Source organism: Crocodylus porosus, unplaced genomic scaffold (genome assembly GCF_001723895.1).
Source record: "Crocodylus porosus isolate Cpor-Errol unplaced genomic scaffold, CroPor_comp1, whole genome shotgun sequence".
NCBI lineage: Eukaryota > Metazoa > Chordata > Crocodylia > Crocodylidae > Crocodylus > Crocodylus porosus.
In genome coordinates this window covers 34,914,104-34,932,359 of record NW_017728949.1, presented here as the reverse complement: position 1 = coordinate 34,932,359, position 18,256 = coordinate 34,914,104, and the positions used below count along the sequence as shown (strand labels likewise).

Sequence of the window (18,256 nt, the reverse complement as noted above, 5' to 3'; positions counted from 1 at the left end):
CACAAGTATTACTATGAGCCACTTCTCTGAAGCAGAATATCTTGCTCTACGTAACTTCAACAATCAACTGGAAAGTTGGTCCTACTTTTACCTCATACATGTATAGAAGAAACTATATAAATATGTTAGCTTTTATTTAATGAATTGAAATTCAACTGATAAACTCAGAGATATCTGTGTGTTACATCTGTTGATCTTTCCTTGGAAAGTGGTATGTTAGATACAAATATGTAATTACAAGTATTTTTGTGCAATTTCTTTCATTCAAAGGTAAATTGACTTGGGCATCATGACTTGGGCTCGGTACAGACATTAAAAAGCCTGAATCAGTCTGAGTTGCATGGTTTTCTGTAAGCAGCATAGTTTAGATGAGTAGTGTGTTATTATGGGCACAGACAAAAGAGCAGCTCCCTGCTATAACCCATAACACTTTGCAGGAAGCTTCCCGAGTTACAACAATTCCCCAGACCATTGGTGATACATAAGGGGTGCATACGGGTACACACGGGTACAAGCACACCCCCTGGAAGTGCCAGCTGCGAAACTAGAAGTGCCGGTGAAAGTGTACTTCCAGTTTCGCCACTAGCTTGGTGATTGACTGCTGGAGGACCTCCTCCCCCCTGGGTTGGCAATCAGCAGCTGGGGGACCCCTCCAGTCAGTGATCTGGTGCCCCCCCAGACTCAGGAGGCACCAGTCATCCATGCCCCAAACCAAACAGAAGTTAACTGTTCGGTCTGGGGGAGAGGGTTGGGGAATCCAGCTGTTGGCTGCAAGCCTGCAGCCAGTTTCCCGTAGCAATGGCCCCTCCTCTCTCCCAGCACAAGTGCTGTTTTGAGAATGGGAGCAGTGAAGGGGAGTGGAGGGAGGTTCTAGGGGTCCCCAGCCAGCACTGGAGGTTGGGGTGGGTGGATTTGAGTCCCCCCCACCTCATGGGGAGCTCCAACCCACCTATCCCACCCCCCAGTGACAGCTGAAAAATCCCCAAACTGAACAGCCCCCACTTTTTTTCTCCCCTTCCATTCTGAAAACAGCTCCAAGGGTGGGAGGCAGGCAAACATAAGTTACTGAAAATGCTATGTTTTGAAGCATCTTCATCTGAACCCTCATGCAATGAGGGTTCTGATTTTTATGGGATGGATCAGGCCCTTTTAAAGCACTTTGCAACTGTGCACTTCTGTTTGGTGACAGCTGTTGAGGGCTTTCAGGGGCCAGATCAAGCAAAAATTGTCACTCCTGTCTGCACGTTGTGAGGAGCTGGTATCACTTCTATGCTTAAAAAGTTACACATCCCTTATTTCCATGCCCTACTTTTAAATTGTTCATGATTGCCAAGGTCTAACTACTTAGACTAAATATTATGCTGAGTACTTGTCAAAGGTTGAAATCTTTGGAAAATTTCACCAAGTATAGCTCAGCCATTTCTAAGTGCAAGATTAAGGGGAAAATGTATTGTCATTTTTAACATCGAGAACATTTTTTTCACTGAGAAGGTTTAGCACCTCCCTGTGGCTGGCACTTGAAATTTGACAGTGTCAGGGATACTATACCTGCGAGGTAATGCCCATATCTGGCCAAGTAATATCTTAGGGGGAAAAGAAAAGCAAAAAACCCAAACAAACAAAATCTCCATTTGCACATGGTCCATTGAGATTCGTTACAACTTGACTGCTAAATTCTTAGAAGATTCAGAACACTGAATATTCTCCAGAGATGGAACAAAGGCAGTTGCTATAAGCTACTAAAACTGGTCACAAAGACTACGAGCAAGGAAACCAGCTCTGATGCTTCGACAGCATGTGGAAGAATGCAAGCCTGGTTCACATGGCCCTGGGGCAGGCACGGGGGAAGGCTGTGGAGGAAAGTGGGGTAAACTGGTACACAAACAGCAGAGGTGGGAGAGAGAGACACTTGGACAGGGAGCTGGAAGGGCAGGAGAACCCGGGAGATGATGGGGAGAAGATTAGAAGTGACGCACAGCAAGGAATAGTAATGAGGGTGGGAAGGACAGATCAGACAAGAGCTATAGAGGAGGTGAATGGACTGGCTGGGCAAGGAGGTTGCAAACAGAAAATGAGACTAGATTGAGATTGTCAGGTTAGGATCCCATAGTTGGGAGATTAGAACTGGCCAGACAAGAAGACAGGGCCTACGAGTCTGGGGAAGAGGAAGATTAAATTTCTGACAGAGGAAAGAACATGGATTTGCTGTGAAAAGAAAATGATTAAGATAATGAAGTCAAGGACAGGATGTTGAGACTTGCTAGACAGGGAGTTTTAGATTGCGGTTTGAAACTGTAACTAGAACCGGTGGTAGGGAAAAGAGAGAAACATGACTGGGACAGCAAGAGCCTGGAGAGGCTAAGGCTTGGAGGACATATGGGAAGTGTGTGCACGTTATTAGAGCACATGTTACTCCAGACCCTGGAATAGAACCCAAGAAATTTGGGTCCCACCACTCTTCTGCTGTCAGTCTCATCGCTGAACTTTACTGCCAAAGACCACATTGGATCCCACTCAAAAGTTGGTCCAAAGTGAGAATAAACAACTTGTTTTTGCTGGCATTTATTCTCTTAGCCGATGTGGCATACATCTGCATAGCCACCTGCTGATGAACCATATGGGTGTCAACACAATTCCAGACAGTGGAATTTCAGGGTGGGGGGAGGAGGGGATCCCTCCTTGTACTTTTTTAATCTGGGGAATTATACATAAGAACTCTATTAAAGGACTCTATAAATTTGCACAATGAAGCGCTTAAAAAAGTTTGGAAGTGCTGGAATTGAGGTAATCCATGCAACCCTGGTTTGATTCCCCTGTGCATATACATTATGGTATTGGTTTTAGTTAAATGGCAACATGCTGTTTTGTCCCATAGGGCCCCTGCCTCATTCAGGGAACAGACAGTTATTCAACAGTTCTTAATATTACCCATGTTCAACCTCCATCTGTAGGCCTCTTTAATGCTCGTAATCCACATCCTGCCCTGATTACAGTTATTCTCAGGGACGTATCTAAAGTGTTCTTGAAGCATCCATGTGCCTCACAAACATTAATTTCATACAACACAACCAGCTGGTAATGCTCTTATTTTCCAACTGAGTAACAAGGATCAAAACTGAAATTGTCAAGAGTACCTACTAATTTTGAGGACCTGACTTGAGATACCAACAACTTGACTTTTCAGAGAATTTAGCATGTTCTAATACTTGGAAATGTGTGTTCAAAGGACAGCCCTGATCATTTTCAACTTGCAAGAGCTCAGCACTTCTGCCAGTTTGACCCCAGGTGACTCACGGGTCCCCAGAAAATGAACATAACAATTATGGCCAAATTGAAAACATTCACATTAAGTGCCTTACTCAGAGTCACATAGGAACTCTATGCAAGAATGAATACAGAACTGAGATCTCAAGAATGAGATGCTACTGAGAGGCCACATCTTCTGTTGCTCCCTTCCGGATTCACTATCAACATACTTTTCAATTTCTCCAAAAATAAGACAGCAGCTAGTTGACAACAGCTTCATTTGCTGCCCAGTCCAGATTTACTGCCCAGTCTGGATTCAATTTGTGAGGAGGGCAATGAATTAGGAGGGTGAAGCAAATAATAAAACAACAACAACAATAATCAAATGATTAAATATTGTTTCATAATGCAGAAAGGAGCACATGAAATTGGCACGAGTAGTCTTAATTCAGCTATTCAGCCCCAGAACAGCTCCACAGTGGCTGGAGGCAGTGTTTGCACCACAACCTCTGGGGAGGTAGGAAAGGGAAGAGCAACCAGAGAGAAGCGGTGTTACAGGCACAGCTTCGCATGCCCTCATTCTCCGTGCTCAGCCCCAGTATAGGCATGGGCACAGGCAAAGCCCTGTGGCCCGCTCCAGCCCACATGTTGTCAACCCTTGGTCTATGACTATGTGATATTTTCAATTCTTAGGATTCTGAAGAATGTTAAAAGGTGCCATAAGCCAATGGCGTCAGTCAATTTGGAAAATACTTGGCATTACATAGCCATTCCTTAATGTAACTAAGACTTTTTTCAGAATGAATGAACTTTATGCAAATTAAAACTATTTAGCACATACTTGGCACTGTGCAAGTTCAAATAGCTGCTCAAGCTTTAACTAAAGCAAGCTGTCTAAACATTATCCAATACATATTATCCCCATTTTACTGATGCAAAAATGGAGGCAGAGAGCTGAAGTGACTTGCTCAAGACTACACAGGAAATTACTGGAAGAGTCAGGTTTAGAATTTAGGACTTCCCAACTGTCCGACTCCTCATCTATTGTGTTTCACAGCAATATGGAAGCTTCTCTTTAAGAAAGCAACCTTTTTATAAAAAGCTCACATATTTCATATCTCCACTAATTTCTACACTGCAAGCTGGAAATTGAGACTTACTACATATCTGGAAAACATCATATCAGATGGCTCCGAAGTTGGAATATAGCCTGAAACTCTCCAGCAGTTAGGAAGCGTGGGAAGAATTATGTACTAGTTAATGTAATGCTCAGAGGAATGGGATTGAAATCCAGCAAGGTTACAGGTCAGCTGGGGTGGACAAATACATTTCTCTCAGGAATCCTGATGGGAACAAAGGATTTGTTCATAGAAAGACAGACAAATCAAGAGCAGATTGAGAATCAGGGCCTGATTTTATTCAATATGAAGCCAAGGAGGTTTTTACTATTTATCAGTTTCAGCGCAATTAAGCCAGAGGCATTATGAATGAAACAGAAATTTGACTTTCTTTTTTGCCTATTTCCTGGTCTTATTATGTGGGTGAATGAATAATCAGGAATCTGGTCTTAAGTGTACAGACCAGTAGGTTATTATCAGTAAAGACAACTACATTTCATGTGTTTGCATATTTTTGCTCTCTCTTTTATCCTTGAGCTCAGTTTTTTGGTTTTTTTGTACAGATTTGTAAATTATAAAAGGAGAGGGGACATTTAACAATACAAGGGTTGTCAGAATCAGCATTTACCAAATGTTACCATGCAACATTGCCCAACTGGAAGGAATTGTAACAAATTACAAGTTTATAATGGTGTTCCTTAAGCTGTCTGTCATATAGAAAATTTGCAAGAGAGCTAGGAACAGAACTCAAAAGTCCTGACTTCCTGCCTAATCATTTAGACTATCGGTATTACTCTATGTATGGAGAATACCTTGTACTAGTGTTGTGAATGTTTTTGAAATTATTTCAGCTCAGTAAAGGAAAACTGGAATGTCTGAGAAATCTATACCAGGTCTTAAACCTTCACAGCTGTATTACTTTCCCAGTGTTTTGTGTTCTCTCTTTCAACCTTTTCCTCCATAAGTTCAACTAGAAACTCTTTGGGGTCAATATCTTCTAGGTCAGTACAGTACCATGTACCCCATTGTTATTATTATAACAAATCACATCTTCCCCATTAGTAGAGCTTAGGCACTCCATTTCCTCAGAGGATGCACAATATATATCCAGGCTGTAAGTCAGAATGGAAAGGTTTTACCTGCTCATCAGTCTGAGCTTCTGGTGATATTTCCTTAGGCTTGGTTCACTCAAATCTTATAAAAATATAGCCTCGGTCAGGTTAAAGCATACCAGTATAAAATATTTTCTTGTTCTTTGAAATCTCACTCTGCATTTTTAAATATTGATTTTACCCTTATATTGACAGCACCCTCCTAGCATTGTGCATCTAGATTTTACAATATGGGGATATTATAAGCAAAATAGGAAATCTGAGACCCTTGGTCTTTAAATGGACCTGACATCTATTGATTTTATTGGAAGCAGGACTAAATCTGTAGCAACATCCAGACAAAAATTAAACCTAGTCACTATTTTCATGTTATTGCTAATAGATGCAGTGCTAAGACATACAAGTTTTCTATACACAATTAAAAATCAGTAAAAACCAGAAACCAAGTTAGGCTTGTGAAAAGTGATTCTAACAGGTTTGCTCCTCATACTGTCTCATTTGCTGTTCCTGTTACAATAGGAAATGCTGCCTTATGATAAGCAATGTCTTACTAATTAGCTACAGGGATTTTAGGTGCATATTTGCTCCCTAAAATAATAAAATACAGATGTGGTAAAGTCATGATTTCTATCCATCAGTCTATGCATCCCACAGCATTGAATCATAAGTGTGTGTGTGCATGTGGCACAGTAAAATACACATGGTATCCACAGTTAATACATGGGCCAAGTTGGCTGTCACATGCATTTTTGTCAGCTTATTCAGTCCATCTGTACTTGTTTGTCCTTTTGTAATATGATCTGTTTTCTTTCTCATTGAATTGTGCAAGGTGAACAGAAAAAATAAAATTTAACAGTTTAACATCTGTAATCATCACAGACAAACCCTGCTTCAAACTTCAGTGAAACCAAGCCTGGCTGGCCCTAAAGTGGTTCTACTTCAGAGAAGAAAGCAATGCTAAAACAAGATAGTACATACCTTTTGTATTACTGTGGAGTTTGATAGGTGAGAAGGAAGAGAAAATTAAGAATCAACTCCCTTTAGCACACGGGTATTCTCTTCCAATGGAAGGGAAGGAATCAGAGCTCTTACTAGGACTGTGGAAGTTCAGAAGCTACAAGAGCCTCAGCATGCCTGAATTTCTGCTCTTTAACTTCAGAAGAACTCCTCCCTGCAGACAGCATGCTAACAATCACAGCCTGTTTCCTCTAGGTGAGTATAAAAATGCGGCCTTCTCCTAAGAGAACTCATACATAGATTTAAATAGCATGTATTAAGATACTTTTCAGCCAAAAAGCTGCAAATAAACTGCTACTGTCCTTATCTGGCAAGATCCTGCTCAGGATACCACCAACATCCAAAGCAACAAGTTACCCTATGGACCCTGCTCTCTTTCAGATATGGTAGATAGCCTCAATTGGTACAGGAGCAACATTGTTTTGAGGTCTCAGTGGATAATTTTATAACTAACCACCAATATGTTCAGAAGTATTGAAAAACTTGCACATAACTTGCTTATGAAGTAATAACCATAGTCTTGGCTGAACATGAACAGAGATCAAGGTGCTCAGCAACCAAATATTTACTGTACCCTTCTCTAGTTATCTTTATTGAAACCTTGTTATCTAGCCACAAGCCACTTACAAGCTCTTACCTCTCTGTAGGACCTGTCTTCTTAGATGGGTGGGTCCTTCCCCTTAAAGCATACCTTAGAAGAAACAGGAACAACTATAATTCTCAATCCCTGTACTATCCTGGAAGACAGGGAGAATAGCTCCTTCTTATCCTCTTTATTAACTTCTGAGGAACAGCTGAGGTTAATAGAGATAACATGAAAATCCACCCCTTTCCCAACTGCTTTCCATGATGCAACCCAACAGGTGAAACAAAACCAAATTTTCAGCTATCAGGGATCCAGGGCCTGAAAATATACAAGAGCAAGTTTGTGTGGTAAAGCTACAACTATTCCCTTTACTTCTCTATACCCCTTTTCTCTGTACTCTATTCAAAGTTACTTAAAATCTGAATGGGGGGGATTTCTGTCCTCTATGTACTTCTGAACTACCAGAACCAAGACTGGAATAGAGACAGGAGCTTTTCAAGGGATTGAAGCCCTTCCAACTATTTCTTGGCCAATGCTACTTGTAATATTCAGTTAACATTAAATCAGCTAGCTTCAAACCAGCTAGTTCAACACAAAAGTCTTGATATCCCATGACTAAACTCTTGACCATAGGAGATGGTGCCAGATTGGGTAAGAAGCTTCACTGATGCTCCAGAAGTATGAGTTTAAGCTTTGCTCACTACTTGTGAAAAAGGATGCCCCTAATCAAGATAGTTGTAAATGGTGACCTGGGCTTCTGGGCTAGAAAGTTAAAGGCAGCTGGATGTGATGCTAGCTATATAACCTTTTTGTGCTGTTGCCTATAAATATTGGTGTTCTTTAAGCATAATGGGCCACAAGGCACAGGAAGAACTTTGCCCTCTTCTGAATATTTCCTAACTGCAAGAATAGTAAGACTATGACAGTGGAAACTGTAGAATATTCTTCAGTGAGATATTCAGAAATGCAGTAAATAGGCATCTATTTGAAATGGTTTAAGAGCAACATGCTGCATCTGGGCAGAGGATTTGATTAGATAAACTTTCGAGTCCTTTCAAATTACATGACTTTATGATGAAGTGATGTTGTTGCTGTGATAGTCCAGAAGAAATTTGAGAAGCAAGAATTCTTGTGGATGATTGATCTTTTATCAACTGTACGGGTGGTATAAACATAGACAAGCTTTCCAGATCACAGTACTTGAGGCTTGATGATGGGTACTGTGATACCAGGAAGCTTGCCTATGTCTATACCAGCAGTACAGTTGGTCCAATAAAGATATCACTCACCAGAGCGTGCTTCTCACATGATTCTGTGAAGGCATCCACAGATCCTGAAGCATCCACTCCCCCGATTTACATCAAGACTTTTACATTAAGTTGAAATTTCAAGACAGGAAATCTGTCTTTCTATGTAGTTTTACAGTATCCAGCACAACAGATGCTTAGCTCTGGAACTCTTGGTTAATAATTTTGTTCCGTGACATTATAATGAACATTTTGGAACACTTTCCATGTTTTTATCACTTTATTCACATTGTATTTCAATAGATTGTTTTCAACCACCTAAAAACTGCAGTGTTGTTTCCTACATATGAAAAGCAACCTTGATACATATAGATACCAAAGGAAAGGATATACAGTATTTACAACTGAAAACGCAGTAATAGTTTGCAATATATGTGTTTTATTTTCTGTGTACCATACCTCAGAAGCTTGGTATTCTACTTATATCATTCTAGTTAAAAAAAAATTAAAAAGAGAGAGCGAGGCAGGGTATTCAAACTGTTGGCACTGGCTCTGAAGAATTCTGTTAGAGGAGGGTAATGAAGCCTTTTTTGCTGGCACATACTGCAGACAATAATACATCATGGTTTATAAAAAATGTGCATTTGGGGCAAAAGTCAGGATAAGGTCTCTGTTGACAACCATAATTCTTTTATTAGACGTACTTTACTGAACATTGAACACTGATGTTTATGTAGGCACAGAAACAGAATAACAGCACAAAATCGAAATGATAAAGTGCAGACCTGTACTGAGAAGCAGGCCTGGTAAGACAGTCTACTCTTACAACTCAGCAGAAAATAAAAAGGAACTGAGTTTAAAAGAGAGTAAGTATACCGTAAATTATGTTCTGAGTTAACAGAACTATACAGCATTTCCCACAAGGATAAAAGCATTTAAAAAACAAGTCCATGTGTATAAGCACACAGTAGGTTTTTGTCATGGTGAATGCTGGAACTGAGACTTAGACTCACAGAAGTGGTTTATTAGAGAGGAAGCAAATTTAACAGCTCTGCACAGGTTAGAACAGTTATCTTAAAATGATCCCTTTCCTTAATGCTGACTAGTATTTTCATGAAGTGAATTCTAACAGTGACCCAAAAATTCACGTTAACTTCAAAAAGTCATATATTTAAATTATGGTTTTCAACCTGTCGGCATTTCTTTACTGTGTTTTTGGCTAACCCTACATTTTTCTTTTTTTGCTATTTGTTTCTCCAGAAATGCTGAATGATTTTTAACTTGTATGTATATATGGCAACTATATTTCAAACTAAATTTTATACACTTGACAAAACAAAAACCAAAACGGTTTCTACAACCATGATCAAGTGTGTGATGAGAAGGGACAGAGGCAGGGAAGTTGAGTTAAAGTCATGTTTTTAGATTCTGGCCTATGTTAGATCCAATTCCTACATGTGCCATAAATTTCTAAGCAAGGTTCAGATGATAAAACAGTAAGCGGTGCTTCTGATAACATCAGTCCTGCTTTTTTTTTTTTTTTATCTCCTTAAGGCAGTCTTCCACAGTTATTAGCAAAATAAAATATATATATTTTCAGGGTTGGTGCACACACCAAAAAAGCAGAAAACAGAAGGGAAAATAAAACTAATATCAAACTACAACATGATTTTGTAGTTAGTAAACAATAGAATATAACGTGCAATAGTGCAATTTCTCCTTTGCTCCAACAATGCAAGTCTTAATATATTGTCCATTGATTTTTTACATCCAGCATTTCACATTTAATTGCGTGTTTGTCGTGGATTATTATTCTTGCCAGACTTTTGAGCAGAATCACTTTGACCAGGCTCATTTTTGTTTTTTCCAGAATGACGGAGTTTCTGATCCCAGCGCTGAACATTTAAACAAAATTAAAAAAATAAAAATAAAACAAAGAACAGAAGGAAAAAATATTTAATGAAAGTACAATTGCATTGTGCTTCAAACTTTCCTGAAACATATTTATATAAAACTAGTTCATAAATTATAATCAAATGCCAGAAAACAACATTTCTAAAAGATCTTGGCCTCCCAAGGAATGATGTCAGAATAATTAAAGAATCTCATGATGGATCCAGAGGCATGAGTCTGAGCTCAATTTCAGATCTGTGCTGAAGTCTGCCACTCCCTCACCAATCCAACTCTAAAGACCGGGAGCTCAGGGGTGGGTGGGCATGAACTCTAGCCTTATTACAACCCTTGTAAGCAATTTGCCAGCTTTCAGGTTCAGTTGGATAATATGTGGCTATCATAGAAAATGCTTAAGACTTTATAGAGGAAAAGTAAATACACGATTTAACAGGACAGCTCTTAGAGATATATACCAGAAGGATTACCTATCCAATCCATAATTTACAAGGTGTATCAGGACTTTGTTTGCATGTTCTAAGTGACACTTTATTTCTTAAATCTTGTTACTTCACCTGGATTTTTCAGTAGGGATGTGCCATTTTAAGGATTCAAAAGCTAGCTACTTACTGGGCACATCTACACAAGATGGTATGGCACAGTGGTTACTGCACATGTATTTAGTACTTGTATAAGCAAATACTAAATAAATACACATTAACCGGGCTTACTGCACAGTTGGGCCAGTGAATGTCTTTTAAGTGATGCTACTGCACAGCAGCCTAATGATACTGGGCAGTAGCATATTAGCACTGTCTGTGATGTGACGTGCTACTGCGCAGTATTATTAGGCTACTGCACAGTCAGCATCTCATAAAGATGTACCCTTCTGAGGCCATAATTTTGCAAGCTGATTTCCACAAACAACCCCTAATGGGGCTCTGTGTGGATGCACTGGTCTACTCACATGAATCAGTTGACAGGCTCAGAGTCTCAGGGCCCAATCCTATGAGATGTTGATGCCCCTCACCAGCAGTGGAGGGCCCTCAGCATCTCATGAGATCATGCCTTAAAAAATACACAATGTGTTTTTACACAGTTAGAAACGTGTAAAATTTACAGAACAAAGACTTTAGGAGAGCTTCAGGTAGATTATTTATAATATAGAGAATTTTGAAAGAAAAAAAATTAGCTTCACCCTAAGACTCCCTTCTAGCTGCTACAACTTAGAATTGTAGTGATGTTCTAGGACATAAGAACCAGCAAGTGAAAGTTTCTTGTACAAACTGAAAAAAATGCAAAGAAGAGAGATACACTGCACAACAAAAAGCAAATAAGATTTTAGTAGCCTTGACCCCAAGCCTGCAGATGTTCTGAATTCATTCAAGTAGACTCACTAACATCAGAGTTATGTGAATGCACCCTGTTGATGCATAAAATTAGGGACATGCCTTACTTGTAGAACCAGAGACCTTAGGCCTTGTTAGAAGCATAAATAAGAAATTTTTTTAGCTTAAGGGGTTTGCTATTAATGCTACTTTAAAAAAAACCCAAAAAACCAGATTTAATCAAACAACTGTTGGCTGCCCAGGAGACCATATTAACATAATGTGAAAAAACTGGCCAAAAGTGGGAGATGATGAATCAAGCAGGAAAGTACCTTACAGTTTTTTTAAATAGAATGTAGGTAAAGCCACCTGTGAACATTTTTGGGAAAACAGGATGGAAAAAGGATCAAGTATTTAAAAACACAGAGCTGGCCAAAAGAGCCTGTATTTGTGGTATAATCAAATGGTAATGAAGCTAGCAGGACTGTATCATAACCTTTTGCAGCAGAACAAGCATTAACAGGTAATTGAAGTCACACTAATGGTTTCATCGTGCTTCAACAAGTCACTACTGGTCTGTTCACTGGAGGCACTGGAGTCAGCCCAGTTCCAAATGAGATCAATGGGTGTTGAAAGCAGCTCTGCACATTACAGGGTCAGGCTCTCCTCACATCCAGGATGAGGTGTGATACTATTATACTTTTCCACTGGAGCATATAAGTTTGTAAAGCTCCCAAATGATTCAAAATGGCTTGATTCAGAAAGGGAAAAAAAACCCTCAGAAGAAGTAGACAGGATTCAAATGCAATGTTTTTCACTCTGGTCCCAAATACAAGCAATCACATGTCTGGCTAATGATACACAAACTACTGTGCGGATGGAGCAATGGGAGATATACTTCCAAGCAGCAGCAACCAAGGGCAAAAGCAGAATAAATCTAGCTAATGCAGTTGGAGATGCTTTTGGGAAGATTACTGTGAAGAATGAGCAGGAATAGCATAAGATTCTCAGCATAGCATTTCCACCCTGTTGATGTTTTACTTTGGCCTGAGGAAACTAAAGAGTGGATTCTATAATTGCTTGAAACATTGTTTCTTTTTTGTTAGGTTTGTGATTTGCATTATGTCATTCACAGCAATATTAGTTTTGTGGCACCATTTTCTTTTGAGGTGGGAAAGAGGTGAGATTCTAGAGGTAGAGAAAAAAATGTTTCCTGGTGTTGAAAGATATGCCTGAAATGATGGTATATTTCCACTTTGAAAAAAAAATGGTGTGATGGAGAATTTCACATGCCAAGAAAATAATAATAATACTAGTACCAAAAACTTGAAGTTAACGTGGTACTGAAGAACAGCAACACACTGTTGTTTGTTCTGTGTTCTGGAGTTGTGAATGAAACCAGATAAAACAATGATTTAAATAAACTGCCCAATCCTGTTAGCCTACACAATATCATAAAAGAAGTATGAATGACACATAGATCCAAAAGAATTTCCATGTGTGTAGAGAATATTATTTTCCCAATAATTACCATTAAAACTTTTAAAGAAAATTATGGGGAAAGAAGCAGAAAGATGTAGGCAATCTTATTTAAGTCAAATCCACATGTTGATGCGATTGGTTAGAACAAAAATATTTCATGTCAAATGATGTCTCATGTAAAACTGCTAAGGTCATTTGTACTTTGCTATGTGTCAGACATAAGATCTGACACATGATTTTGTGTCAATGGGAGACAATGATTTTGTGGGTGTACAAGAATTAAAAGATATTGAGATGGAGACTGTATCATGCTTTTGTTTGCTCCAATTCCTATATATTTATCTTTTTTTCTGTAAACTATGAAATCCCCTTCTTGTATTTTCCATTCACAGTGCAGCAAGAAACCAATCCTACGTAATTTAAAGAATAATACCGTATTTTTAAAAAATAACATTTCAGATATACAAATTACTATATTATCCTAAGTCTAGCAAGTAATAAGGTAACTGAAGCTACCAGTGTAGGTAAGAACACTGGTCAGCACAGAATATATTGTGAACATAAAGTCAAATTTTAAGTCAGTTGCCACTAGCAGATTCAACAACTAAAAGTTTAACCTTAGATTCTCATAAGAACATTCAAATATCTCACATAAATGAGATGAAAATAAATTTGTAAAACTACCTTTTTCCTTTAGCTTAATGTACAAGATTCCCAAAGAATAGGATAAGAGCTGCAGATGCAGAATTTGGCTGCTCCTACTTATTGAAATCAATGGTCCAGGTTTCAATCACTGCTATATTGGTGTAAATCTGGAGTAGCTCCATTTATTTAAATTATATTAATCTATCTTTATCCCTACAATCAGAATCTAGCTAAATAAACATTTACTCAAATTAATGAGCAAAGGATTGGATCTTGTAGTTTTATTTTCTCTTTCCTCTCTTAAAATTAAGGGTCAGATATTATTTTGAATGTTATGATCATAGGTAGGGACCTACCTAAATTGCGGTTTCATGGCTTTCACAAAAACCGTGAAAAACAGCCTTGTCCACTGGGAAAAGCAGCATTGGCTGCAATTTCCCATGAAATCAACCTAAACAAAAGCAGCAGTAGGTGAAGGTGCCCTCTGCCAATCAGTGGCAAGGGGCGGGGCAAAGAAAACAATAATGACAGACTGAGTGATGGCTTCCTCCACCAATCAGTGCCAAGGGGCAGGGCTGCCAGGGTCTCTCTGCCAATCAGTGGCAAGTGGTGTGGTCTCTGCAAAATGGCCATGAAATCAGATCTGTGCACTGCTAGTGGGGTGTGAAAAACACATTGTCTTGCTGCAACTTAGGTAAGTCCCTAATTATAGGATCATGAAATGTTGTCTTACCTTTACTTTTTTACCAAGACGATCCTTCCATTTTTCTGCTATGGAGCCTTCTACCAAGAGCAACCTACACATTGCAAATACACCAGTTATTTTATTATCAAGGCATGTGTATGCTGTACATGTTAACATAGACAAAACTAAAAGCATTTACTTAAGGGGACAGGTAGAGATCCTTTTCATATCGAACAGTGATAAGTTAATTCCATTAACAGGCATTGATAATTAATCCTGAAAAGAATTCTGCCCAGTTTTCCTTAGAGAGAATAATGGTAGATTCAAAATGAGGCTTCATGGGCTGGGGAATAGACTAGAGAAAATACTTCTTTTAAATCACTGAGAAAAAAGTTACCTGGAGCGTTCCTCATCTTCATAGCCCATTATGATATATTCTTCATTAGTGTTGAGTGGTGGGCACAGACAACCAGAGTTTGTGTAAAGGTTAACTGTGTCTCTAGGAATGTTTACCAAGGATGATTTTAGAATCTCCTTTACTTCTACAACTGCAGTGACATCATGACATTTAGTCTTCACCTCCTTCACTTTAGCTCGAATGACTGGGAAAATATAACAAAGAGTGTAGTTAACAAAAGCAAATAATGCAGGTCACCCCCATTCCTGACCTTCTGGACTATTCTTTTGTGCGTTCCTTTATCAAAAGCTTATGTGAACTCTAGCAAGATTTTGCCCAGTCTCCCAGCCCCACTTCTTTTCTTTATCACTTCTTTCTCTACTATGAGTACATTACACTTTCAGGTGGTCCAGGATAGCTATGAGTAATGTACATATGCTTGCAGGGAATGATTTGGCAGTGGGACATTTATCTTGTGCTCTGCAGAGTTTATTTTTAGCATCCATCTTGTATTCAACTCTGCATCTTCAATTCCAAGTTTTATAAATTATATAATTGCCTCCTTTACAGCCATCTTATACTATAGCTGCTTCCTTCTTGTTCCGTTTCAGCATGGATTGCCCTATAAGCTTGCCCTTAATTTGTCATCCTCAGCTTTTCACAAAATTGAGAGTATGCTTGAAAACTTTATTGTATCATTATCCCTATTGGGTGAAAGGACCTTCCCTTTTCTCTTCTCCCTCCAGTGACCCATCACCAATCTCCTTTTTTCCTATGAACTCCAAATGCTCCTGATCTTGACCTAATGACCTAATTGTTTCTTCTCTGATCCCTTCATTCTCCCATCAGTTGCATAGTAGGGAAAGTTGCCTTTCAAGGGGAAAAGTTTTTTTCAGATCTGTCATGGAGACCAATGAACTAACACCACATGCAAATACAGAGTAAATCCAGAGGTCATACTCAAGGGAGTACTATATCTTGCACAGCACAAGTCACAGAATCCCTCTCCATTTTAGATCCCAAATTCCTCAGATTCTTAATTTCTTACAACCTGTGCAAAAAGGTAAAATGGAAGAAATAATGAAAGAGAGAGAAAATCCATTGACCAAGAAAACCCCACTTTTCATATACTCAAGTGTTCCACATTATATTGCATTCACCACCCAAATTTTACCCAACCTCATACACTTTATTAAAACCGCCTAAGACTTGAACACAAAACTCATTTTGTTTCAGCCCTCCTTTAACTGCATTTCCAAAGTTCTTTAAATTCAAAAGAAAGAAAAGAAGAAAATAGTGTAACACAATATAAAAATGATCCTTGTTCTTTCCAGAACACCCCCACATAATCAGCAGTTGCTGGCTCAGTAAATCTCTACCACATGCAGGTGCATTATCCATTGGAGAATACTCACACCACAAAACTGACCAAACATATCAACAAATAAAACAACTGGCTGCTGCAGAAAACTGCAGTTATGTTCCATTTCACTAAAAGCAATACTACACTGATGTCTTTTAACAGAATTTCTTTTACTGATAACATATCTCACACCACTTCGTCTGATACCAATTTGGTATTATACTCACATGCAGTTATAAACTCAATGAAAGCTCAATAAAAGCTACTTTCAAACCAAGATCCTGGTCATGCAAAATCATCTTCTTAAGTTCATTGAACAACAGTAGCAACTCAGACAAGCAAGGTCCTCACACATTAATATCTCAAGGGCCCAATTGTGCAATTTCTACTCATAAATATTTTACTTATGCAAATAGTATTCATTAGGTCAGTCTGTTTAAGGGAGACTTGTATGAATAAAAGCTACAGACTGGACCCAGGAGACATTTGAAGAACAGGGCAATCTGGACAACTGAGAACATAATATAGATACCATCAGGTTGTGCAGATGTTACTGACAACATAACTTGGCCAGCAAGATGCTCATTACTGGCAATGATGCATGAGAAACAAGGAATCCATCTTGAATGTCAGATCCCAAAGTGAGTTTGCAGGGATAGTGGTTAGTAAAAATGTCCTTTTTGTAAGAAAAGACAATTTGAACTGAAAATCAAAGAGGGTTTCAAACATAGAAAGCCAATATGTCATTTCTGATAAGCAACTTTTCAGACTAGAACTATATTTAAGTGCATAAATTCTTACTTCTCCTGTGGATCCAACAAAGTGGCACTCCATGTAGCTGGCATCAAGAGTGAAAAACAGTAGCACTGTGCAACAAGCATCTTGTGCTTGTATGTTAACACTGAAATATTACATCAAAATCATTCACAGAACATTTTAATCTGAAAAACTAAACTTTACTGAATTCCTAAAATTAAAATATTATTATTAAAAGATTACGCCATCCATTCATCATCCTCTTGTAAGGGCAACAAGTTTTGATTTTAGAAAAAAACACTATCTTCGCATCTTACTTTTGTAATCAGTACTAATAACTTAACTCAATACAGTAAGTCTGACTAGTGATCAGGGATAGCCTATTTCTGTCAAACGTTTTCCTGTCCCATTTAATATGTTTCTTGTTTCCTGAAAAGCTTTTATTTCCTCTTTAAATATTTGATATCTGGCCATGCAGCTGTCCTTACCATAATTATAATTGTTCCGAAGATAGGTCTTCTGGGTAGCTTTTATAGGTTTGCATTTGCAGCGCTCTGCAAAACAGAACAAATTTGTTGAGAAAGAACAAGGCATAGGCTCAGTGATAAACTTTCCAACTCTGCCAAATAATTAAAAAAAAATAAAAACACATAATAATTACTTTAGATTTTCCATGCATAAAAACACAGAAAAACTGATAGTTAGATTAGCAGTTTTAGGACAATTAGAAAAACAGCAGAATTATGCAAAAAAACATTTTTTTGGTCCTACTGGCAATTCAGGTATTTCCACATTTGCTTTCTTTTCAGTTCTAAAGGAAAAGGTGAAATACATGATTTTTTTAAAAGCACAATATTCAAAACATTTCATTTGGAAATGCCTAAGTATTATGTTTTCTATCAGTCAACATTAAATTGTGTTCCTCTCTTGTGTCATGTTGCACCACTGGAGCTGCAGGTTAGGAGCCTGGCATGCCCCTTCTGCCACATGGGCTGAATTGTGTGTCCCATTTTGCACCTACAGTTATGCAATTCCCAAGATTCCCCCAACAGATTGTTCAGAGAAAATAAATTATTAGGACAGTACATTTTCATGATTTTACTTCTAATAAAGGGGATTGTACATTATTAATGAAGAAATGAGCAGTGACAAATAGCAGCAGAAGCAGAACAAATCGATATGGGGAAAGCAAGGGCCAGTGCATCAAAAATGTTTCAGATTAAAAAAAGAAAAATATAATAATAGGATCTTTAAACAGATTCCAGCTATAAACTACCCTCTTCATTTATGAGAGAAACTTTAAGGCATGTTAACAGCATTGATCCCAGCATTCTCCCGCCCGTGGCAGGGGGTCAGACTTGATGATCTGCTCAGGTCCCTTCCG

General features: G+C 38.5%; 1 protein-coding gene across 1 annotated transcript in view; it reads right to left on the bottom strand.

Annotated features, from left to right (window-relative positions):
- Positions 1 to 8,591: 8,591 nt before the first annotated feature.
- The window catches only part of FRZB (frizzled-related protein), a 25,619-nt gene continuing 15,954 nt past the window's right edge, over positions 8,592 to 18,256 (bottom strand). Inside the window, exons 3-6 of the mRNA XM_019554535.1 lie at positions 17,361 to 17,426; positions 14,754 to 14,958; positions 14,405 to 14,468; positions 8,592 to 10,221 (exon numbers count right to left, since the gene is read on the bottom strand). Coding sequence (XP_019410080.1) covers positions 10,111 to 10,221; positions 14,405 to 14,468; positions 14,754 to 14,958; positions 17,361 to 17,426 — 446 coding nt within the window. The 3' untranslated portion in view covers positions 8,592 to 10,110. The remainder of the gene's footprint in view (positions 10,222 to 14,404; positions 14,469 to 14,753; positions 14,959 to 17,360; positions 17,427 to 18,256) is intronic.